Here is a 25,233-nt window from a genome sequence, read left to right on the forward strand (position 1 = left end):
GCTTTCCTCACTGAACACCAATTAGTTTTCATATGAAATGGTCAAATGCCTAATTTAACAAATAGTATCAGAGTCAGAATTATGGGTTTAAAACGGATTCGAGTTGCAAAAGCGTCACGTTGAATGAGGGATTGTTGAGATGCAACAATATCGCTATACTCATGCTCACGTAGACAACTCTCTTAGAATATGTCTTACTTTGTGTGATTTCGAATGAGATGAAAGACTTTGACTTCCGTCGTTGGACACCAATTGATCCACAAATGAGATGAACCAAAGACCAATCCAACAAGTTGAGCTGCAGCATTAACATTTTGGGATAAATTTTCTCCGATTCAACCCATTTGCTTTTTGAGCACAGCCCAATGTCAGTCGACAGTCACCGTTTGGTCCATTTTCCTTCTTTTTTCCCTTCCCCCTCCCTTCCCTCGCTGTCACAGTGTCACTCGCTACAACAACGGACTCTACGAACCCTCCTTAAACCCTGATGTCCCTCACCCGGCTCTCCCGCCAAAAACCACCCCAATTCTCACTCCGCCTCAGGCCCCTCACGCGCCTCCTCTCCTCCTCCACGACCTCCTCCTCCTCCTTTTCAAAACTCCACCAGCACTACTCCTTCAAAGCCCCACCCTCCCTCTCCCCAACCCCCCAAAACCCTGTCCCTAAGCCCAAGAAAAAGGAGAAACCCCAGTACCGCCCGCCTTCGTCCCTCGATCGGACCGGCCAAAAGACTATACGCTCCGAGTTGCCCTTCGATTTCCGGTACAGTTACACTGAGAGCAGCCCGACTGTGAGGCCCATTGGGCTCCGAGAGCCCAAGTACTCGCCTTTTGGGCCAGGCCGCCTCGACCGCGAATGGACCGGGGTGTGTGCCCCGGCCGTGGACCCCAAGGCGAGGTCCGTGGAGGGAGCGGAGGACCCGAAGCTGGAGGAGAAGAGGAGGATGATGAGGGAGAGAGTTCAGGGGCACCCTCTCTCTGAGGCCGAGAGGAAGATTCTGGTGGACAAGTGTCTGAGGCACAAAACCAAGAGGCAAATCAATCTGGGTATGGAGTTTTTGGATTGGATACTGTGTTTGCTGAATTGGGTATTTGCCATTTTTTTTTCTTTTCTTTTTTTGGGTTTATTTGTTTGGTGGATTCAGTTCTCCGGTTTTGTTCTGTTATGTGTTGGTTTGAGGTTTTGGGAGCTGTGGAGTGGTATTGGTGATTTGGGTATTTTGATTTTTGATTCGATTAATATGGATATGAGCTTAATGGATTCTGTAATTTTATGTTGTATTGGGTATTTGCCATTGGTAGGATAGTTGTTTATTTTCGTTAGCCTGGCTTGTAGTTTTTGAGATGTTGTGCATGTATTACAATTTGAGCGTGCTTATGCCTAAGTCACGTGTGTTCAATTAGAGAACTAAGAAACTCAAGTTAGATTTTGCATCAGTTCTTTGAAGATTGTCATTTCCATATGAATTAAAATATATAGTGCCTTTCAAAGAAAAGAAACCGACAGAAATAAGCAGAAGAAAAAGATGAACGTTTAGGACAACTGCAGGAATGAGTATTCACATTTAAGTGACAATGAAGGAGACCTGAAAACTATAATTCCTTATAAAATTGATCTTGAAAGTATTTTGATACTATTCTAAAATGTGCTCTTTCTAAATTTTCAGACATGATACTCGAGCACTGTAATTCCCATTATTTAGATAGAAATTTATTTGTGTTTATTTTGTGTCTTCTTGCATTTAGGGAAGTATCTCTATCAAGACTAAGCATCTGTCAAGAGTTTATGAGAACTTCTAAGAGCTTGATAAAAGATTATGAGAAGACGAAGAAAACATGATTTAATTGAGGCTAATTACCTTCAAATTTATCAAGGACAAGGAGGCAATTGCGGTCAATTTTTATCTCTCCATTCTTTTATGTCCTTTTTCATTGATAGGGCAGTGCCTTTTGGAAGCCACTAGGTAAGGAATGGATCCTTAGGGGAATCTTTTAGTGCATTGAATTGTAGTACAAGCTTCTTTAGTGACTACCTATCATTGATGTAGTCAGCAAAAAGATCAAAGATCAAATTAATTTGAAAATATAATCTGGAGTTGATGTGGAACCTAATTGGCTTCCTTCATAGACTGCTTAGTTACTACTAACTCGTATTATGTTTCTTTAGGTTAGGAAGTTGCTAGGTGTGGTTGATAGGTGTTGTATGTGCAAGAGGAATTGGGAGTCTATGGATCATCTTCTTCTTCATTGTGAGGTTATTTGTACCATGTAGAATGTTTTCTTCAATCGGTTTGGACTGTTTTGGGTTATGCCTAGACGAGTAGTTGACTTGTCTGCTTATTGGTGGACTACCAGCAACATTTGGAATGCATTTGTGTGGAAGATTGTACCTTTGTGCTTTTTGTGGTGTCTTTTAAGCGAAATTAATGATAGAAGTTTTGAGGACCGCAAGGGGACTTTGGAAGAAATTAAGTCTTTATTTTTCAACCCCTTGTATCTTTGGACAGCTGTTTTGTTTCTCCTTTGGTAATTAGTTTTCACAAGTTTCTTGTTCTTTTTGTTCCTACTAGTTAGGCGGCTTCTCTTGTATACTCACTATGTACCTGGGAGCGCCTTACGCTTTAATGTATCTTGATTACTTACCAAAAAAAAAAAAAAAAAAAAAAAAAGAAGAAGAAGAAGAAGAAGTTGCTAGTTCATTTTTAAATGAAGTTTTATTAGAGAAGGGGTAATGGTGATTTCCAAAATAATTAGAACCGTAATTGTATTCATGTAATTTTTGGTTGAAAGACTGCCTTGCAGATGCCTCATCTTCCAAGGTCAAGTCAGATTTCTTCTGTTTTTTTTACGCATCCTGCCATGTTTTTCTTGGAGTAACATGCATTGGATGTCCAAAAGGAAAAGCGCTTGCAGGATACATGGACTAAGCTTCTTATCTGAACTGATTTACTAAACAAAATAAGCAGTTTCTTTCCTGTATATTTCCTTTTCTTCATTCACTGCTTTTGACTTAATCTCTGCGTGTCTTTTTGGTAGGGAGAGATGGTTTAACCCACAACATGCTGAATGATATCCATAATCATTGGAAGCATGCCGAAGCAGTGAGGATAAAAAGTTTAGGTGTTCCCACTGTGGACATGAAAAATGTGTGCACTCAGCTTGAGGTATTGTGTTTCCTTCTAATCTAGAAACTCTTCTTTTTCTTTAGCATGAGATTTGCCTCTGAAAGAACAACTGGTTGTTTCACAGCTTAACATTGTATTTTAGCTTTTCATGAATCTATTGCACTATGGCCCTGAGAATTTTTGTCCTTTCTTGGTAGAAATTACAAATACAAGTTCCACGTTTGATTCAGGATAAAACATTTGGAAAGATCATCCACAGACATGGTGGTCTGCTTGTATTATATAGAGGCAGGAACTATCATCCCAAGAAAAGGCCTGTGATTCCATTAATGCTGTGGAGACCCCACGAGCCCGTATATCCCAGGCTAATCAAGACTACGATTGATGGGTTGAGCATTGAGGAAACCAAGGAAATGAGAAAGAGAGGACTAGCTGTTCCCGCTTTAACAAAACTCGGTATCCACTGCTTATGAATTTTTAGTTTAGTAGTTAACAGCAATTGATCTGTCTTTATTGTTCACTAACTCCCAAGCTGCAACTGCAGCCAAGAATGGGTATTATGGTAGTCTGGTACCCATGGTCAGAGATGCTTTCCTCTGCTGTGAGCTGGTACGGATAGACTGTCAGGGTCTTGAGAGGAGTGATTACAAGAAAATAGGCTGCAAACTCAGGGTAAAGGACTTTAAGTTCAAGTTGTATTCTCAGCATGAGTGTTCCTATGTTTACTAATATGACATACTGATCTATTTGATCTTTTTATTAATATGTTGCCTATTAAAAAAAAAAATTATTTGTTTTAAGCAAGAGAAGAAATAACTTTTTGGGGAAACTTTACTTACACCCCCCCTAAATATAAGCGATTTTGCAATCATAATCTCAAAGTTTAAAAATTTGCAATGTCGATATTCTATGTTTTAGCCCCTTTTAATTTTGCCAATTTTTTGTTAAAATTCCCAAAATAGCAAAATGCCTTGGACTCACCCACGGCTAGACCCACGGCCACCCGTGCATCACCAGATTTTTTTTACTTCTTTTTTTTAAAAAAAATAAATAAAAAAATAAATTAAATAGGGCACTTAAAAATACCGTTGAAACTTCGAGATTATAATTGCAAAATCGCTTATACTTCAGGGAGTGTAAGTAAAGTTTCCCTGAAAGTTTTTCTCTTTTTTTTCTTCCCCTGAAGTGTATCTTGTAATATTTGTGAAATCTACATTCTCATCCGAACTATTATTAGTGATCAATATCACTGTTTTATTTTACTATTATTATTTGCCTAATTGTGATCAGAAGTATACTGAATGGTCTTACTTATCAGAAAAAAAAAAAAAAAAAAAAAAAGTATACTGAATGGTCTCGATATTCTGTGTACATAGAGGTTGCTCTGGGACATATAGCTTAGTTGGGCGTAACTAAAGAAATAAACTTGGGCACTTTCCTACTGTTTCTCTGTTGCTGCAATGGCTTTCAAAATATCATGTTATGGGTGTATAGTAGCTTGAAAATCTCGGAAAGATGGGATTGTTTCCTTTTTCTTTTTTTTTTTCATGTATGTCTGTGCGTTTATAACTTTGGTGGCCTTTTAGATTGCAGAGACTCTTGAGTAATTTATTTTTTTGATTGCTCTGCTATGTTGATGCAGGATATGGTGCCTTGCATCCTGGTGACATTTGACAAGGAGCAGATTGTGGTTTGGAGGGGGAAGGACTACAAGCCTGTAGAAGATGGATACTTTCTTCCAGATCGTGAGTCATTTGATGATCCAGATGGTAATTTGCTTAGTAGGGCTGAGGGACGTTACAGCTTGGATGGCACCAACAGCGAACAGGGCTTCTACTCTGGGGATGATGACTAGTTCCTTTAACGCTTCAAATTGTGCTTGCGTTCACCATTTTTCGAAGGTTGAGTACAAGGAAAGCGATGAGTAATTGCAGGGATCACACCAAAAAGGGTTTTAGCCTTTTCATGCGTACTACTTTTTGGTGCTCTTCTCCTTATTAGGATCCTCTCATTATTTGCCTTAGTTTGAGAGGTAATTGTGAGATATTACTTATAAGACTTATCTGACCAAATAAAAATTAGGTTGTCCAACTACTTATCTGGTTAGATGAGTCTCATAAGTGGTCTCTTATAATCACCTGTTCAAATTCAGATAAATAATTTGAGAGGATTTGATCTGCTCTTCCCCATATTATTATTATTATTTTTTTATCTACCATCACATTTTCAGGAAAAGAAGCAAAGAAGGATGAGAACAGAGAATGTGTAGGGCATCAAATATCTGAAAGTAAAGCTTTTCTTTTCTCTATTTCTATTCTCTCTCTCTCTCTCTCTCTCTCGCTCTTTTTCTTTTTTCTTTTTTCTTCTTCTTCTTTTCTTTTCTTTTCTTTTTTTTTTTTTTTTTAAGAGAAATAGTACAAAACTTTCACATTTGCACTCAATGGTTATTCATCTAAAATTTAATAGTGAAGTCTTTTGTTATTATTATTATTATTACAAGAGATATATTTATATACATCATTTTCTCAAATCAACCATATTTAATGGTTAATTTTAAAAAAAAATATGTATGGAAGATGCACCGAAAATGTACACAATCCTCATGCCAACTACTGGTTTTGGCTGGGCTTGGGAGCGTGTTTTATTGGTGCAATAAACTTCAAACATGACATGAGTTGAATTAGGTTTGGCAATTCGGATTGTTGTGTCGGGTTCGGGTCGACCGGCAACCCGTTTACTCGTTTAGACCAACCCGAATTCGACACAATTAGTTAAACGAATTTGCAAGTCAACCCGTTTATAAACGTGTCATAAACGGATTAAACTGTTTATGACTCAGACCTATTTCGCTTAAACTCAAACTCTATAACTTCGTGTTGTGTTCCTATCGAATTCGTGAGTCGTGTTAAAAATTGTCAAACCCTAAATTGAACGGAGGTAAAGGAGTTTGTTTTGTAAGCAATCATTTAATTAAGAGATACTAAACTTGTTTACGGTTTAATTTAACCTTAAACCACAAGGGTGGGGTGAAATTAAAAGACAATTGTACTTTTGAGTAGAGGAAGACTGATTTAAAAGGGGAAGTGAAAGATTCCGAAGCGCAAACCAACAAGAGAGTGGGGTGCAGTGGGTCACCAAGAATGCGTCAGAAGCTACTCCATGCCCATGGTGACCCAAAGGCACAGCCACCACACCGACCTTTCCACGCAAAATAATGCCGACTTCCAGGCGAGTAAATTCTGACCAGAAATAACAAAATTAAAATTTGATTTAATATTTCATGTTTATCTAGTTTTGAAAAGCTCCATCCTTATTATTATAACCCTAAATATAAATAAACAAACACAAATGCAGAAGACATGTACTATAATCATTGAACAGGAATAATAGTAGCGTGATATATGGATTAAATAATAAAAGTCATAAATAATATTTTCATTAGTGGCTTATATTATATTTTTTTTTAAAAAAAATCAATGAAAAGATTCTCAAAAGAAATAATATAAACAAAACAGATCTAAACAACATTAAAAACTCTTGATAATTAATGTTATCATTCTGGTGCTTCTATTTTGATTATATTATTTATACATAAATGATTTGATCAGATGCAGACGAGAAGTATAAGGCTATAAGCAGGCCTTGATTCAGAAAAACCCGAAAAAAGAAAAAGAAAAGGGCAGATGGAAGATGGAAGATGGAAGATGGAAGAAGAGATCCCCATCCAATGCACGTGGCAACAGAAAAAGTGTTTTCTCGACAGCCAAACAAATATATATATATATATAATATCCCACCAGAGACACTCATACAAAAATAGCACAGAACCCAAAATAAATGATATAAAACTGTAAGAAAAACCCACCTAACTTTACCTCCCATTTCCACCGAAGACTGAACTTTCATCCTTTCGCAATCCCCACCCCCCCAGCAATGGCGGACCATGATCTCTCCTCACCTCTTCTCTCTTCCCAGACCTCCAATCCTCCCCACCTAATCCTCACCGTCCAAGACTCTGACTCTCGCAATCACTCTAACAACAACAATCGCAATCATCGAAATGGTCGAAGTTCTCACGACAACAGCAAAAACCCATTTGAGTTTCTCGGGTCTAAGGGGCTGGACGTGCCCGTACCGGCCATGGTGGACCCATTCCGCAACGGGACTCCGAGGATCGTCGGGTTGTACGAGTGGGTGAAGATCATGGTTTGCTTGCCGATTGCGGCGGCGAGGCTCGTGCTCTTCGGGGTATGCTTGCTGGTGGGGTTTCTGGCGACGAAGGTGGCTCTGCAGGGTTGGAAGGACAGGCAGAGCCCCCTGCCCAGGTGGAGGTCCAGGATCATGTGGGTAACCAGGATTTCCGCCAGGCTTATTCTCTTCTCTTTTGGGTATGTTGGTCTTCTGGGGTTTTGTTCTTTTCGTTTGGGTTTTGATGATTGTGGTTGTGGGTTTTGAGTATGCTCTGTTTTTCGTTTGATTGCTGGGAAAATGGAGGAAAACACAGGAAAGTTAGGATTCTGAAATTCTAGTGGATAGATTGTTGATGAAAAAAATGGAAGAAAGACAGAGAAAGTTAAGATTTTGAGTTTGTAGTGATATGGAAAATTCAAATATTTGAATTCAACCAAGTCAAGATTTTTAAGTTTCTGGAATTAGACCAAATACTTCTATTAGGTTCTGGCTTATATTTGTATTGTAGTTCTTCTTTCTATCTTCTGTGAAGTTGATTCTGCATTTATTTGGGTTCTCAAATAGTGGAATTTTCTTTTTGTGTGTTGTGTTTTTGTTGCCTGCAGCTATCATTGGATAAGACGGAAAGGAAAACCTGCTCCGAGGGAGACTGCTCCAATAGTTGTATCTAATCATGTGTCATACGTCGAACCCATCTTCTATTTCTATGAGTTGTTCCCTACCATTGTCGCAGCTGAGTCCCATGACTCCATACCTTTTGTTGGAACTATTATCAGAGCGATGCAGGTAATTACATTTCTACAATAAGTGAAACTAAGGGTGCATTTGGAATTGCGATTTCGTAGATAAAAAGTGTTATTTTAAACCAAATCACAAAAAATAGATTGTTTGGAATTGCAATTTGATCTGCGTTTTCAAATTGTAGGTAAGGAGGTGCTTTTTCAAAAACGCACAATTTTAAAAGCTATACTGCGATTTTAAAGCCCAAACTATGATTTTGCCAAATGCTTAACTGCGTTTTTAAAAATCACATTTTCAAATCTCACATTTTAAAATCGCTATTTTTAAATCGCACATTTTGAAATCGCAAACTTAAACGGGCCCTGAGCTGATCAAATTAGTTCCATTGAATTGGATTCAATAGTTGTGGTTTTGAAGTTCGTTTGTGTTCTCAGGTGATTTATGTTGATAGGTTCTCACCGTCATCAAGGAAGAATGCTGTCAATGAGATAAAGGTATAAAGCTTCTATAATTTTTACTGTCTTATCTCTATTTGGTTTATGTGTCATTAATGATTGCCCTGAACTGTATCCCTATTCATATCTTTCAACACATCATAAAGTTCCTATTCCTTAATTAAATATGAGTTGAAGCTTTTGCTTTTGAGATCAATTGCGGATGAATGCAAATAATTTCTATTGATTTTATTTTTTATTTATTTTCTGGAAAGATGATGTAATTGTGCTTGTTTGTTGGTTTTTCTTATGAATAAGAGAACTTTTATAACCAACAAACAAGCACAATTACATCATCTTTCCAGCAAACAACTGGAAAACAGCAAGGCTAAGGAACAGGCTCCAAAGCCAAGCAACAACTACTCTGCAAACTACACAAACAAGAACAGAACAGCATCTGCACAAAAGACTAAATGAAAATTCCCATATCAATCCCCCATCTGCACCAAAGTTGGAGAAAAACCCCTGCCCTGATACTCCCCTACCTCCCCTACTATTGCTTTACCTATATCCTTAAACAGTTTCAACTTTCTATGTATCACTAAAAGCCTCTTCGAGGATTCGTTGGATAGTTTGAATCTTAAGTCCGCTATTCTGAATCTCACCCTCCTCCAAACTCAGTTCCTTATTATTCTTCAAAAGCATATTAGTCCAGATTTTTTCCTCCAAACCATGTTACTGCTTACTACCCATACTCAGCTTCTGCACTGTTTTATCAACTTCCACAACCTTTGACACTTCTATATTCTCAACATAATTGCTATTGATTTCTCTACAATGCTTCACTTCTTGGAGCTTTTAGATTATGGTAGTTAGATTTCTTCTATTTTCTTATGTTTTATTTTATTTTTCTAGGGGATTTCTATTGTATTCTTCCCGTGTACTAGGAATGCACTCCTCACTGTTGCTTTTATTAATTCTTTTTTCTTATTAAGATTAATAAAGGAATAAAGGAAGTGCCTTGTCCACGAGAACCTACTTTTTGCATGTCTTGAGTTTTGAACTCTGTATCTGTGTGAGATTTTGACACTTGATGACTTGATGTTAATATGACATTTACTGACATATATTGTGTCAGTCATACTTGTTCTCAAGTCCTACAGCAACTCAGACACTCTGAAATGCAATTTTTCCACCATTTCCTCTATGTGGCTTTGTGAGTGTATCTTTTAGTCTAGTTATACTACACCTACAAAGCACAAGATGATTGAGTCTATGCAATGTAGTTTTCCTTTCAACGTTGTAGATTGTATTGCAATGACCATTTGATGTATGCATTCCCTGATTAAGTGGTAGTGAAACTTGCCAGCCATTTTCATTCTCAATAGCGCTTAATTCTGAATATATTCAGAAACCGTTATTTAGAAACAGAAGCACTTGCATACCAAATCTGATTTCGAAATCTCTTTAAGGGTACTTTAGAAATTATTATTCAAATGATTTTTATCAATTTGTAAGCTATATGATACAGAAATGTGGTTTCAAGGATCTGAATACAGAGAAAGGCTTCTTCGGGTAGATTTCCTCGATTGCTATTATTTCCAGAGGGAACCACAACTAATGGAAGGGTCCTTATTTCATTCCAACTTGGCGCATTCATCCCTGGCTACCCAATCCAACCTGTAATTGTACGCTATCCTTACATACACTTTGACCAATCATGGTAGGACACTTTTCTTATGTCAAATTCATTTTGGTGCTGTCTGTAATGTATCATACTAGCCTTGTGTAATGTGGTATGCTATTCCGCATAGGGGGAATATCTCTTTGGGAAAGCTCATGTTTAGAATGTTCACACAGTTTCACAATTTTATGGAGGTATGTTGTGCTGCTGGATTTGTATTTTTTGATGCTACATTGCCTTGTTCTGCAAACTCTTGTATTAATTTGAAATTAATCTGAGACATTTATTTTGTACTGAACAGGTAGAATACCTTCCTGTTGTTTCACCACTCACTAGTCAAAAAGAAAGTGCTGTCCATTTGGCTGAGAGGGTGAGTATCTGTTTATAATTGATTTATTTCTGCTGCGTTCTCGAACTGTCAGATATACTTGATAGTTTTTAAATGTGTAAGCACATAATGAATCTATTGTCTTGCTAGAAAATTTTCATGTTTGAACTTCTGCACAAGTGTGTCCTGTCAGTTGACTTTTTCGGGTTAATTTGGCCAAACCACCTGGGCACTAGGTCCAATGTGAGTACTGAGTAGGATCACTTTGGTACTTTAAATATATACGCGTCTGTGTGATGAAGGCTTGTGGGTTTTAAAGCATGTTAAATGTAGCAATTGTACTTGATTTAACATTTTTTTAAGCTTTTTAGTTGAGTTTGTCTTATTAGTTCTTTTACCTTACACATCCATTTCCTCTTCTTTTTTTTCTTTTTTTGCTAGTGCTTTCCAATTTTAATTTTAATATTTTTTTTTATATGAATAATAATTTATTGAAGAAGAAGAAAAGTTTGCATACACAAAAAGTATACAAGAGAAGCAACCACCCTAATGGAGTCGAAAATCTAAAAGGTTAACAAAATCTACAAGAGAAGAAGAAGAGAAATTAGGGATAAAAGAGATGGCCCAATCTAAAAGGGAACTTAAGGAGGAGGAATTAGATATTTCTTGTCTTTTTCTTTTTCTTTTTCTTTTTTTCCCTTTTTCAGTATTTTTTTTTGTTAGCTCTTAGCTATTAATTGCAGGCACAGATATGGATGTATGTAAAGTAGGATGGAGAGCTTGAGTTTAGGATCTTAAATGAAGCATGCAAATGAATGCATAACAGTATCCACTATGGGATTTTGCACATTTGTAGGATGACTTCTCCTGAATGTTTTTCTTTTTTCACATCATGCCATTGGTTGTAAATTATTTCTTACAATTGACACATATTGCGTATGCAGACTAGCCATGCTATTGCAACTGCGCTTAATGTTATACAAACCTCGCATTCCTTTGGGGACTTGATGCTTGTTATGAAAGCATCACAATCAAGACAGGTTTGCATTTCTTTGCTTAATTTTTACGCCCATTACAATCCATCTTGCATATAGGTGCCTTTTATGATCTTTATGGTTTTTCTTCAAGGAACAATGCTAGAAAGTGGACGATTACAGATAAAATGTCAGATTTATTATTGCAAATGAACTTTAAATTTGAAATGCACAATTAAATCTGAAATAATCTGCTTATTTGTTTGGAGGTCTAGAATGAAGAGCTAGGCTGGAGGGTGTAGTTGGAATGAAAAATGCAGAGAATTCAATTATATTTATATACATGTATTAATAGAAAGTGCTTCAATTAAAGAATCTACTGAGGAGACCTTTCATATTGGTTAGAGTTGTGAAAAGAAATTTTGAATCATTTAAATATATCAAGATGTAAGTAACGAGTAGAAAAACTCAGACTCTGTTCTCTGGTTGTATGCATGACATCTGTTACAGTTGAGTATCCTTTATGTTTGAGAGCTACACTAAGCCTTGAGATCCTCCGTGATTTATTGTACTTGTTCTAGAGTTGCGGTGGCTCACATTGAGTCATGCTCCTTAGCTGATGAGATTGCTGCAGTGTAAGTCAGTCTAAGGAGATAAGAAGACAAAAGATTTACTAAATTTTCAATAAATGCTGGGCAACAAGAAAACATGATATGTAATATTTTAGTAGTTAATGTTGAAATGTTTTATTGAAAGAATTAATAATTATTAGACTTGCTCTAAAGGTTTATTATAATTTTGGCATACAACTAATGTCAACAACTCAAATTGACTCCCAAAAGCCTCAAATTAACAGTCAAATGCTGCGGTTTGACTGCCTCATTCCTTTTTTCATTCTGCTCTACAAGAGTCATATCCTTTTAAGTCATTTGACAATCATGTTGTTGGCTGCTGTGACACTCAATTCATTTAATCTTTCCTTATTTGTGCATGTATTTACAACTCTGTGAAATGAAATTTGTGGTAGGTAGAGTCCAACATAAAAGATCTATTTAGCTTTTAGACAGTGATAAAGGACAGATCAATGGATTAATTACAAGATTTCCTCTATTTATTTGCAGATCTCGATATTAGTTGCATTTGTTTGCTGACATGGTTGCTGAATGGTTCTGCATTGCATAATAATTTTTTAATGGGTTTGAGGGTTTACTTATCAAAAAAAATTTAAGCTTTACTTGTTATTAGCGAAACTCAACAATACTTGTATTTGGCACTGATATATCACTATCATACTATTTGCAGGAGAATCCCTCGAGTTACATGGTTGAAATGGCTAGGGTGGAATCAGTGAGTCCTCACACTGAATTGCCTCACTTTGAATCATTTCTTGTGTTATAAATGTTAGCAATCTGGATCTGTATTCATATATACGCATCCTTGTATTTAGAAGTTAATTCTTTATAAAGATTTTCCCTTTTGTCTACTTGGTCAAGAATTATTTTTTTCTTTCCTTTTTCTCTTCCTCATAATTAATCTCATGAAGACAACTTTTTATTTTTCTTTTTTTTTTTTCTGTGAACATTCATGACTCTGGTCTCTGGCCAATTGTACATATGGCTCTGATCATCTGTCACCTTATAGAACTATTTAGTACAGAGGAGTGAGTTTCTTTGAAACAGTACCCTTTGGTCGTTTTCTTCATTTCCATAGACCTTTTTACCAGTATTCAATTACAAGTTTTCCATTAACCATTCTGAATAATTGCATAATGATATTTACTTCTAGTTTCTGCCTACACGAGTTGATAGAAGGCAGTTCTTCCTGTAAAACTATTAATCAGTGAGATTGCTGATCTTTACCAATTTTTTGGGAGATAATGATCCAGTTTTGTTTATACATATATGTACTTGATTTATTTGAAGGAGAGGTAAAGTAGGCTTTTCTCTTGTTTTGCAGTTGTTCCATATAAGCAGCTTGGAAGCTGTGGACTTCCTGGATAAATTTCTGTCGATGGACCCCAACCCAAGGTATTATTGAAGCATTTTCTTAAAAGATTTGTAAAGTTGTTTCTTAGTTTTGTCTTTTTGGGTGAATGGTATGCACAAATTGTGTTGTTTTTGGTTTTAAGCTATTATGATTAATTCTTTGCATGAATAATTGATGTTGTTGACTTTGCTGTCATTTTTTGTTTTCAAGTTTAAATTCAAACATTTGGCTGTTTTGCATGTTACCAACTTGTGTGCAGGTCATTAATTAGGCCATGTATGCTTTTGGATTGAAGTAAAGCATATCACTTATGTTAGCTCTTTGAATTTTCCTTTTAAAATCTCTTTCATTTCCTAAATACTGATGCTCTATTGGTCATCCCCCCTCCCAAATATGTGTGTGTGTGTGTGTGTATTCTTTCCTTGATGTGTTTCCCTTTATCATTCTTCCTTGGTTTTTATTTTTATTTTTTTTGTTGGGGGGAGTTTTTTGGGGGGGAAGGTGTTTGTTAGGTAAGGAGTCTGAGCTGCGGTTCAGATAGTTTCTTATTTTTTTTCCTTATTTTTTTTTTTCCCTCTCCCTCCCTTTTCTTATGAACTTTTAATGCTGAGTGGAACTTTTTCATTAAGAACTAAGTATTATTGCTTTTCTTTTATTTGCTGATTCAAGATATTCATGTATCCCTATTGAACTTGGTATCTTTTGTTTGTGTGAAAGTGTGGTTTGGAAATTTATGTTTATGTGAAAGAGTGTGGTTATCCTTTTTCTTTCTTATGTTCCTGTTAAAATGTAATGCATTACAGTGTTCGTACAATCCTTCATGATCTGGGTTTTTTGTGTCTTCATCAGACCATTTGTTGACTTTATGTCGGGACATCTCGGCAATTTTTTTTTCCTATGTAGAATGGTTCTCAAGTTACATCTGCATTGCATGCAGCGGTGCACTGTGTAGTAATTCTTTTTATATGCATATGAGTTAATAAACTGACAATATGCTAGGAACCACACTTCATGAAGCGAAGGTCACTATTCAAATCTCTCATTCTCCAATTTTTAAACAACAAAACAAAAAATGGGGGATATGGCGAAATTGGTAGACGCTACGAATTCAATTGGATTGAGCCTTGGTATGGAAACCTACCAGATGATAAGTTTCAAATTCAGAGGAACCCTGGAATTAAAAATTGACAATCCTAAGCCAAATCCTGTTTTCCAAAAACAAATAAAACAAATTTAAGGGTTCATAAAGCGAGAATACAAAAGGATAGGTGTAGAGACTCAATGGAAGCTGTTCTAACAATTGGTGTTGACTTCGTTCTGTTATTAAAGTAATCCTTTTATCAAAACTACATAAAGAATGATGGATAACTGGGGGTTGACTTCATTCCGTTATTAAAGTAATCCTTGTATGAAAACTGCATAAAGGATGAAGGATAACCGTATATACATACGTATACGTACCCCTTGAGGCCAATTACTTTTTTTTTTTAAAAAAAACTGACAATATGCTTAATGTTAAGTGCCATAAAATTTTTATGACTCATAAACTTCATACTTTTGTGATGCTGTATTAAGTGCCAATCAAGATATTCCAAATGCAAGAAAATCATTTTCAGATAACCCATTAGATTCTCACTATTTAATCCTGTTTGCAGTGGCCGTGTTAAATTTGATGACTTCTTGAGGGTTCTAAGACTCAAGGCTTGTACTCTTTCTGAAGAGGTTAGTTATCCAAATAATTTCTTTTCGTCTCTGGAACATAGGAATGTTTGGCTCTAATGTCTTTTTGTGATCATTCATGCTTTCTTGCTATAGGAACTCTGAATTAAAAGATGTTGAAAGCAGAATTCTACATATGAATGTGTTTTTGATGTAATGGATTAGCCGACTTCATGAGTATTGATGCTTTTAGTTGTCACATTGTACTACAAAATCATTTTCTTTAGAATGATTATCTTACGTTTTAATTTCTAGTACTGGTCATTACGTCAGTAGGAGGCTGTCAATTGATTTGACAACTGTTCTATTGGTCACCACTTATCGTTCTCCTTACAGCCTTATATTTTGACCATTTCCCGTTGGAATTACTTAGTTATGGAGTTTTTATTTTTTAGCTTGATGTGCTTTGTGGTAAGGTCGTTATTGGTACAAATGACACATAGTAGCACAGATGTCAGTTTCTAGCAATAATAGGTGTTTACCTTGGGGAAAAAGATAACAATGTTTGCTGTATAAATTCAGTTTTATTGCTTGTTCCATAGTAAATAGTTAAAAACTTAACAAAGATCATGTTGACCTTGCTGAACAGTAAATTTGTCTATTTGAACAACACAGATTCTTAAATGTTTCCTTATACAACTCAATGCAGCAAAGCATTAATCCCAACCTATTAGGGTCAGCTAGAAGAACCCTTTTCCACAAATGTTTCCTTATATTAATAAATTTGTTTTACTTTTTTCCATCTCTCTTTCATAATGAATATTATTTTTGGACTATAGATATTTTCGTTCATTGACGTGGAGAAGAGTGGAACGATCACATTCAAGCAGGTAATCCTCCTCAACTCTCTCTTCCATCTAACTTATCCAAAAAAAAAAAAACTCTTCCATATATGCTTTTACATGCTTGAGTGCTTGTTTGAGTGTTCAACCTTATTACTTATTTCTTGTTTCGAGCCTATGTAAGCATAGCTAGGTTCAGACACATTCACAACATACAAATCATCATATGATCAGGGCTAGATTTTAAAAAAATTAGATTTATTATTTCCAAATCATCATATAATCATCCTTCAACTCTCACTTGTTTGTTCTTGTTTCTGGGCTGAAACCTTTTATATTGCAAACTTTGGTTCCAGTTATTTCATGTTAGTTATATTATTTGTTCCTTGCAGTTCTTATTCGGATCAGCACATGTAATGAAGCAGCCATTGTTCAGGCAAGCCTGTGAATTAGCCTTTGCTGAAAGCAAGGCTGGAGAAAATGATTACATACTAGAAGATGAAGTACTCTGCCCTTCCCTTCTTTTTCCTTTCTTATTTCCCCCCTTGTACATATTCTTGGTTGAATTCTGACTTGCACATTCTTGGTTTCTAATTGCTTTTTGGATCAGTTGGGAGATGCCCTTAGACCTGCAATGCCAGACTTGAATGCAGATGAGGTGAGTAATACACCAACCTATGCATATTATTAGGCTCTCTCTCTCTCTCCCCAATTTAATGGTAGTACCCATTTCGCATAATATACCTTGGAGAATTCTGTTTCCATAGTCTACATAAAATTGTTCTAGCTGTGTCATTTATAACATGGCCCAAACTTGGCCATGCCGGTTACTTGCAGGTCCATGGGCTGTTCAATTTATTTGATTCCGATAATGATGGGAAGATCAGTAAGGGTGATTTTGATTCCTGCCTAGGAAGGAATCCTCTGCTGCTAGCACTTTTCTTACCTGGTTTTCGACGCAAGGGCTTGTCAGAAGCTGGTAATAGGATGCTGGAGGTAGTTTCATGAATGAGTTTTCCATGCTTTTTGTAGTTTAGTGATCTTTTACCCCCTGATTATTGGTTTTTGGCTTTTGGGAGGGGGGGTAGTTACCATGAGATTAGTATCCGGTGGGGGGGGGGGGGGGGGGGGGGGGTTTAATATTTTTAATCTTTCCCCTGTAAAATGCTCTCTTTAAGTCTGTTTCCATTCAGTTTTTGTATTAATTTCTATTTTTTTTACTGATATTTACAAGCTGATATTACATAAATAGTTTGAGAATCTCATATTGTGCTTAAATTGGTCAAACTCCTTTCCTGGTCTTGTACTTTAGTTGGATAAATCTCACATGTTGTACCAACATTGAATTTGCGCTTGAAGAAGAGAGTAAAATTTATATCTTGCACAATAACCAACAACATATTAACACTAGGCTTGGACTAGACGCAGCTCAATTCCAGGATTGCCTTGTACTCCCTTGGCTGCGCTTATCTTATGACATAGAAAAGCAGAGAGAGAGAGAGAGAGAGAGAGAGGGAGAGAGAGCATAGAAGTGGAGGATATCCATCTATGTTTAGGTGGAGTTTGGTGATCTCATAGTGGAGGACAAGCCTTTGTATTCAGGGATGCAGCAGGACTACAGCCTTTCAGATCCTTCGACCAACTGGCTCCCGTGAAGTTCCTGCGAGGTGGGAGCCATATATCCTACGGTCACTAAATTTGTTCCATCAAATGGTTGAGAGGAGTGTAGAAGATTTGAGGAAGTTAAGAGATTGCCTTTTAATTCTGGTTTAAATTATCAACCCTGTGTGTACGTGGGCCGCTTCTTTTCTTCGGACTAGTAAAATGGAGAAATGTGGTTTTGTTGCAAAGGAGATTTGATAGGCTGCTTGTCAATAATATTGCTTCTTTTCTCTCGCTTCTTGAAAGCTTTCCGATGTGGGACGTCAGATACGACTCAAAGGTCACATCTGATAAGGGACGTCAACATCAAAAGATGCCCGGCCCATGACCTTGTTATTGAGTGATTGACAATTCTCGTCACTGCAGAACCTACACCACCGCCAATCTCCTCATCACACAAACACCCAGAAACAAGAACCCACCACCGCACCGTAGCTCCTCCAGGCATGCCGCTAGCACAGAAGCCATGCCGCTAGCACAGAAGCCGCTGCCACTGCAACACAAGACCCAAAACCACCACCGTGCTATTGCCATCCACAAACGAACCAAACACCGAGCCGCAACAACCATCTCCGGCCTTCCCTCCACCAAACAACATCGGAACGACCACAGAAGAACTGCGCCACTCCTGATGACCTGCTCCGACGGCAGCCCACCATCTAGAAAGCACCGCAACAGCGCCCACGAGCTCCCCTGCATTGCACCACCTGCAATCCTGCTCCTTTCTCTTTGTAGTGGTATTTTTCAAAGGACTCTTGTTTTGAATGAGACAGAACAAAGAAAGTAATATTTTTTTAAGAGAAATGATATATGCTATTATAATTCTATCCGACGTTCATCAAATAATGTTGACATGACTTCCAAGCAATCATTAGGACAAATGCTTTCTTATATTCTTCTATTTTTCTCCCATCCTCTTATTTCGAAAATTAACTATTGAATTTGTAGGACACGCGTAGATGAAAGACCAAAATATAGTAAATAGTAGATCTCTTTATTTATTTATTTATTTAAAACGAATTAATCTAAGGATTAGTTAAAAATATCATATTAGTATTGTTGAACAATCACTCAATCAAGGCAAGACAAGACATCCCATAATGGAAGCCATCACATTGGTGAAGACAGCAATAGAGGGTTCTCGCTTGATAGCAAAAATAACAAGTAAATATCTCCCTCCAAAAATAAATTTTCACAACCAGATGCAGCTAACTGAGAGGCAAGTCAGCTTTTGATCAACTGCCAGAATAATATTACCGTTTTCATCGGTAATAACTGCTAGCAAAATCACCATGGACAGCAACCTCACTACACCTTTTCCTTTATTTCTCTGAGCAAGCTTTTATGGTTAGCTAGCAGAGATTTATCATTTATTATAGCATTCATGAGTCATGTCTACGTAAGAATGCTTAGATCATGATATTGTCGTCACATTGGTGAAGACAGCAATACGCCTTTGTCATTCATGTTGGGTAGGTAATTATGCATGTACAGAAGTATGAACTCTGAAGGTGCCAAGACAACCAAATTAAGGTAATTATGCATAGCATAGCGGTTTAATAGATAGGGAATATAGTTAATAATTGCATTCGTATTTTTTTTTAATATATATATTATATATTATATATTATATATATTTAATTAAATTTACTAAAATGACGTCGTTTGTAATGTTTTTAGATTTTCCTATTAGAAAACTCTTCTAATTTAATTCCTTATATGTTCTTCCTTTATTATTATTATTTTTTACCTTCGTCAATTATAGATAGATGACGAGGAAGCTAAATATTGTATAAAATAAAAATTTTATAGCAAAATGATTAGCAAGTGTGATTTGAATAAAAATGTTCAACTATAAATAATGACTATTTGTATTTACTAGAAGTAAGAATTACAACTTCAATGCCCAAAACGCCTATTACATTATATGCGGATAGGGAATAATAACTACAATAATATCACGGATGCGAATCATAATCACGTGATGCAGATATTGCTAATAACTGCATCCGCATTTTCACCCCTAACTGTAAAGCATTAATCATACATACATACATCTGTATATACTAGGAGTATAACACATATTCCCAAATATTCTCTCAACTGCTCACTCTCTGACGTAGTATTGAAAATTATCAATGTATAACTGCACTCTCAGCAGATTATATAAAGCATGTTCCCTTCCCTGAATAGAGGGAAAATCTAAAAGAAAAGTTATATATAAAAAAAAAAAAAACCACGTACAACCTTTCCTAAATATTGGATAACACTTTAGCTTCCCTATCTATTATTTTAACATAAAATATCTCTATTCTCTCCCTCTCCTCGCCTTGCCTTTCATTGAGTGTTATGTTGGAATTTTGTAAAAAATGTGAGGGTAGGTAAATAACTTGTATTTTGAAAGAAATAATATTTTACTATTATACGAAAAATATAAGAAAAGTTATTGTAGTGTGCATTTGGATTATAAATAAAAAAAAATAGTTATGTTCTCTAAATTTATGAAAAATTAAAGAGAAGCTGCTGAGAGCGCTCTAAAAAAAATAAAAGTACAGGAATAATGATTTTCACTACCACATCAATAAATAAGCACTTGAAAGTATATGTAGCATATATATATATATATATATATATATATATATATATATATATATATATATATATATATATATATATATATATATATGGTATCTGAAAAGCCCTATAAGCCCTATCTTAAACCCTTAATTAGTCTATATATCTTTAAGTACAAATTGACTTATAAAAGATGGATATTGATAAAAGAAGAAGCACATTATACAACAATTAAATGGAATTCTCACTGTTGTTTAGATAGAAAAAAAAAAAAAAAAAAAAAAAAAAAAAAAAAAAAAAATCGATCCTATGTAGGCTAAAGGTGAAGAACAATCAGTCACTAACTAACACCGACACAACCACCACCACCACCTTAAAAAAGTCAAAACACCATGGAGCTCATCCACCCTTATTTATGATTCCATTTAATGATTTTAACGTGAAATGACAGCCTTTCTTTAACCCATTAACAATCGCCTGAGGTAGACTCTCTCTCTCTCTCTCTCTCGAGTCTTTTCCTTTTCTTGTTCTTTACTCAAGACGTTTTTTCCACCCTCTTCTTCGTTTAAACCTTTTGGTCATCTAGAAACATATATATATATATATATATTAAAAACAAAAAAAAAAAAAGCGGAAGCAGAACGAGATGTATAAGCTAGATATTTTCTATTGGATTGTATTATATTAAACTGTATTACAATGCTCTTAATTTATATGCTACATCTTTACAATACTCTCAATTGATAAAGAAATTAAGAGTGATAAGCAAATAAACCTAAACTAATTAAAGAATGGAATAAACCCTACAAGCAGAGAAGGAAGAGGGGAGGGACGAGTATAGGCCATGTTTCCCCCCCACAATTCCTAAGAATAAAAAAAGAATTTTTTTTTAGCCTACTAGTCCTTAGCAACAAGATTTTTTGACAATTGCCAATAATAGTTTTTGACTCAATAACTACCTACAAGAAAATTGAATAAAAGAAAATTAAAAATGATAATCTAATCTCTAAATTTAATTACAATCAAATCTAAATGAGAATTATCATTATAAGAAAAATAAACCAATGTAGTATGAAATATATATTATAACAAGCCCCCTGAAGAAGGAGGAGGAAGTCGAGCGCAGTTGTACATGAATATATTATTCAAATGATATTTTGGACATAATTCACGAAATTAACTGATTAAGGTTGAGGGGTTTGATCCGTTTAATTAAATGAGTCAAGTTATAGTTGACTTATATAGTCTTATACACATGCATCAACACGACCCGAACTTAACACGCTACATAAAAACTGTTAATTTTTTACATGATCCACAAATTCGACACAAAATTAACAATTAAAATTAATATATCTAATCTATTTTTTAAAATAAATCAAATTAAGCTCAGCCTATATATAAATATGTATCGATATGATCCAAATCCTAATCTTTCTCGTATTCTTAGTCCATGAGTGAAAGGGTAGGAAATGGCTCCAAAGTCATAGAATTTAAAGGCGATTTAGATGCCCCGTGGATTAATTTATAACCATGCAAGCACGTACGGTTGAAGACTATATATGTGTGAGTCATATGATGACAAGTGTAAGAGGTCATCATATATATTTGCATTGAGAAATAAATATATATATTTTATCAAAAAAAAAAAAAAAAAAAGAAATATATATATATAAAAACAAAAGATATGACAAAAATACTGGCGTGAGGGATTATGACGTTACATATGACAAATTTGTACGAGGAGTGATTGCCTTTATTAACCAAACCAACCACTATTAGTCTAGTGCTCCTTCAAATGGGTTCCCTCTTCTTCTTTCCACGAAATTTCACTCATTTATAGCCATATCTAACTTTTCTCAAGTACCCCAACTTTTATTTATTTTTATTTTTTTTAATTTGTTTTCTTTTACGTTGGAAAAAAGTAGCCTTCATTTTTCTTGCCCAAAAAATAAAATAAATAAATTAGGCCCCACCCTTACCCTCATAATGCCTAGAGTACAATTTGGTTGACTGATAAATTCCATTTAATGTCCACGTGTCCCAATTACTGTTCAGTCAGGTGATTGGATAAACCTTATTTGCTCGGATTGTTCGGACATTTATCTAAGCAGGTAGAATTCAGGTGCCTTCTCATATAAAGTTGTTTGTTGCATTTTATTGTATGAATTTATTAAAGTATTAATTAAATGATTAAATTTATTATTTTTTATTAGCTTAAATTTTTAGAATATATATGTAGTGATTAAACTTGATATTATAGCAAATTTCTTGATTCGAATAATTTCAATTAAAATAGTTTATATGTTATTTGATCCCACATGTATAAGAGAATATTAAAATATTAATTAAATAATTAAAAAAAAATTTTATTTTTTTTTTATAGATTTAAGCTTTTAAAATAAGTGATGATGTAACCGGATCTAAGCCCGAAAACCTTATGTCCTCGTATTAACAAAAGAGGGAACCATAGTGTAAGAGTAACTTACATTGAAAAAACGGCATATTAATATTAATTATTCCTTTAATCCTACTTTTACTTTTATATTTTTCCTTAGTAAATTACACTCATTTAGCGGATCTTGCTCTTGTTAGCTTGGGGAGGAAGTACTATTTAAGCGAGAGCGACTTACCTCAAAGGTTGGCTTCTTTGGTAACCATAAATTTTTTTAAAATATTTTTAATTATAAAAATATTATCTGCCATACTATCGGGTTAATGATGACTTTTTCATCCATAATGGAAGATGGGCTTCTAATAGATTATTTGGTAGTTTATATTGAGAAATAAATTATTAAAAATTTTACTACAGAAATGATAGTTAATTAATTTTATTTCATGAATGATAGTCATCGAGCCTAATTTGAAAGAGAAGCAAAGTTTTTTTTTATTTTTTGATATTTTTTTGATATGTTTATAGCAAATTATAAAAGTTTTGTATTCAAAACCAGCATCATTGACATTAGTTAGTGGACAAAACATAATTTATATATGTTTCTCTAACTTAAGAGATATTAATTGATTTCGCTTTGACTAAAGAGGCCAGATAGGTGATTTCGCCAATGAGTATATATATATATATATATATATCTTAGGTAATAATCAAATTAATATAGCTGTTCATGATATCAATCCTATTATTTAAATCAAAGACTAAATCTTTTTATTTTTTTGGATGAATATCAACGTATGTATCTTATATTCAAACTGGAAAAATGTTTGGGGTGTTACAACTTTCACTAAAATTTATTTACAAACTCACATGACAATTTATATTTTATGAAAATGAGTGTCACTTCAACTGTCACGTAACGGTCCACATTTTAATGACTAATGTAATCAATGCCACGTAGATTGTCATGTCAATTTGTAACGTAATAAGTGTCATCCACATTTTAGTAGCAAATGTCTTATGATCGAACTATTATATCAATTATAATAAAAAATATATAGTAAAAGTTATAGCACCCAACCGGCAACACCACTCAGTCAAGTTTAGTTTAGTGAGTCAAAGGCTTTTAACATGTAGCTTCTTATTGTTTGTTGGTAAACTTATGATGCCTACAAATCAACCCTATTATAGCCTGATCAAGAATGAGAAAGACTCCTTTTGTAATCTTTTTTTATTAGCATAGGAAAAAAAAAAACCCTATTGCAGGTTTTTTTTTTCTTTACTATTGTTGGATATGAATGGATATTTTTCTTTAAAATGGTCGAGCAAACCACCATGCTCAACTAGGGGTCCGCGGATTAACCTTATACGAACTAGGCTTGTTGAATGCACCACTCCGCTCAACTCTAGGCAACAAATGAGTAACCCCATTCAATTTAGGCACGTTGAGTGTACTACTACCCGTACTCAACCTTGTGTTTTGAACGTATAATCTCTTATCGAACTGGACTTGCCTTAGGTAAACTTTTGTACCGTAAACTTTATACTTTTCTTTATTTATAAACTTTTTTTGAAAATAACATATTAAAATATACTGTGTACTATATATACTTTTCTTAATATTTTGAAAGCCCTTTTTCTCACTTAAAAATATTGTAAAAAGCAAGCTCATATCCACAAAATATTCAAGATAAAATATTAATCTCACGGTACGTAAGTAAATGCATGCAAATAGTTTCATTGCTGGTAAAGATATATCTTAGTATATCTGTGGTTTAGACGGATTTTGTTTTTTATTTTTTATTTTTAAAAAAAAACTATGTTTTAATTAATTCCCCACCGGCCAACTCCATTTCCAAATGGTATATTCCCATGCAAATTGCAATATTTCAGTGGTCCCTCCTCTCCTTTGTCTATATAGTACCATAAGCTAGACAAATATTTTCACGGGGCACCACTGCTGCCACACAAATTTCTTTAACAAAATGCACATTTTTCGCATTGTTTTCTTATCTTTTAATAATGTGATAAGAGTACTATCTATCTGAAATAACGTTATAATTGGTCAAATTAATTCACTCGATCTATAATTTATATTTTTGAAAAAAAAAAAATCAGTGTTCGATCAACTTTTAGGAATCCAATCCTCCGATCCTCCCCTTCCTTTGAAATCTAACATTAGAAGGTGAATGTGTATTGTGTTTAATTGGGCCAAACTTTAACTGTTTGTATTTTGCATCAATGTCCCTCTCAAGCTAAAGATTGTATAATTACCATGGACATTGGAATTTTTTTGTAATTTGGGGGGATTTTGATGCAATCTTTAGTTCAGGGGAGGGGCCGGGACATTGCAAATTGAGTGATATTTTGAAAGAGATATGTGTATGAGAATAAAATATTTCCTTATATTCTACATATTCAAAGTCAACATCAAATAATGTTGACATGATTTACAGGCAATCAATAGGAGAAATGCTTTCTTATATTCTACAGATTTAATATATGGTTGATTTTTAGAATGAGAGGATGGGAGAAGGACGAAAGTGTACTAAATAGTAGGCCTATTTATTTATTTATTTAACAAAAATTGATCTAAAGATTAATTAGAAATATCATATTAATATTGTTGAACAATCACTCAA

General features: G+C 34.8%; 2 protein-coding genes across 4 annotated transcripts; both read left to right on the top strand.

Annotated features, from left to right (window-relative positions):
- Positions 1 to 260: 260 nt before the first annotated feature.
- Positions 261 to 6,228, top strand: LOC133862837 (CRS2-associated factor 1, mitochondrial). 3 transcript variants are annotated; one of them, XR_009899324.1, is made up of 6 exons: positions 261 to 1,046; positions 3,036 to 3,163; positions 3,322 to 3,580; positions 3,669 to 3,796; positions 4,767 to 5,411; positions 6,184 to 6,228. XR_009899324.1 is itself a non-coding variant. In XM_062298716.1 (5 exons), the coding sequence occupies exons 1-5, from the start codon at positions 488 to 490 to the stop codon at positions 4,977 to 4,979; spliced, it is 1,287 nt and encodes a 428-aa protein (XP_062154700.1). In that variant the 5' UTR covers positions 261 to 487; the 3' UTR covers positions 4,980 to 5,438. The 3 variants fall into 3 exon arrangements, 2 of the variants coding, with proteins under 2 accessions (XP_062154700.1, XP_062154701.1); XM_062298716.1 differs by lacking the exon at positions 6,184 to 6,228 and having other exon boundaries at positions 4,767 to 5,438; XM_062298717.1 differs by lacking the exon at positions 6,184 to 6,228 and having other exon boundaries at positions 263 to 1,046; positions 3,355 to 3,580; positions 4,767 to 5,438.
- A 694-nt stretch (positions 6,229 to 6,922) lies between these two features.
- On the top strand, positions 6,923 to 17,241 carry LOC133862836 (lysophospholipid acyltransferase LPEAT2). Its single transcript, XM_062298714.1, has 14 exons — positions 6,923 to 7,512; positions 7,921 to 8,101; positions 8,491 to 8,550; positions 10,050 to 10,213; positions 10,305 to 10,368; positions 10,476 to 10,544; positions 11,447 to 11,542; positions 12,779 to 12,823; positions 13,433 to 13,503; positions 15,118 to 15,184; positions 15,961 to 16,011; positions 16,356 to 16,466; positions 16,574 to 16,621; positions 16,801 to 17,241. The coding sequence occupies exons 1-14, from the start codon at positions 7,058 to 7,060 to the stop codon at positions 16,969 to 16,971; spliced, it is 1,653 nt and encodes a 550-aa protein (XP_062154698.1). The 5' UTR covers positions 6,923 to 7,057; the 3' UTR covers positions 16,972 to 17,241.
- The last annotated feature ends 7,992 nt before the right edge of the window (positions 17,242 to 25,233 follow it).

The sequence above is a fragment of the Alnus glutinosa genome, chromosome 3 (assembly GCF_958979055.1).
Source record: "Alnus glutinosa chromosome 3, dhAlnGlut1.1, whole genome shotgun sequence".
Taxonomy (NCBI): domain Eukaryota; kingdom Viridiplantae; phylum Streptophyta; class Magnoliopsida; order Fagales; family Betulaceae; genus Alnus; species Alnus glutinosa.

Bases quoted from the DNA above. Each gene is read 5' to 3' on its own strand.
- LOC133862837 (XM_062298716.1), top strand. From the start codon at position 488: ATGTCCCTCACCCGGCTCTCCCGCCAAAAACCACCCCAATTCTCACTC. The intron at 1,047-3,035 runs GTATGGAGTTTT...TCTTTTTGGTAG, and splicing joins CAAGAGGCAAATCAATCTGG to GGAGAGATGGTTTAACCCAC. The intron at 3,797-4,766 runs GTAAAGGACTTT...ATGTTGATGCAG, and splicing joins AAATAGGCTGCAAACTCAGG to GATATGGTGCCTTGCATCCT.
- LOC133862836 (XM_062298714.1), top strand. From the start codon at position 7,058: ATGGCGGACCATGATCTCTCCTCACCTCTTCTCTCTTCCCAGACCTCC. The intron at 8,102-8,490 runs GTAATTACATTT...TTGTGTTCTCAG, and splicing joins CTATTATCAGAGCGATGCAG to GTGATTTATGTTGATAGGTT. The intron at 11,543-12,778 runs GTTTGCATTTCT...TACTATTTGCAG, and splicing joins AAGCATCACAATCAAGACAG to GAGAATCCCTCGAGTTACAT.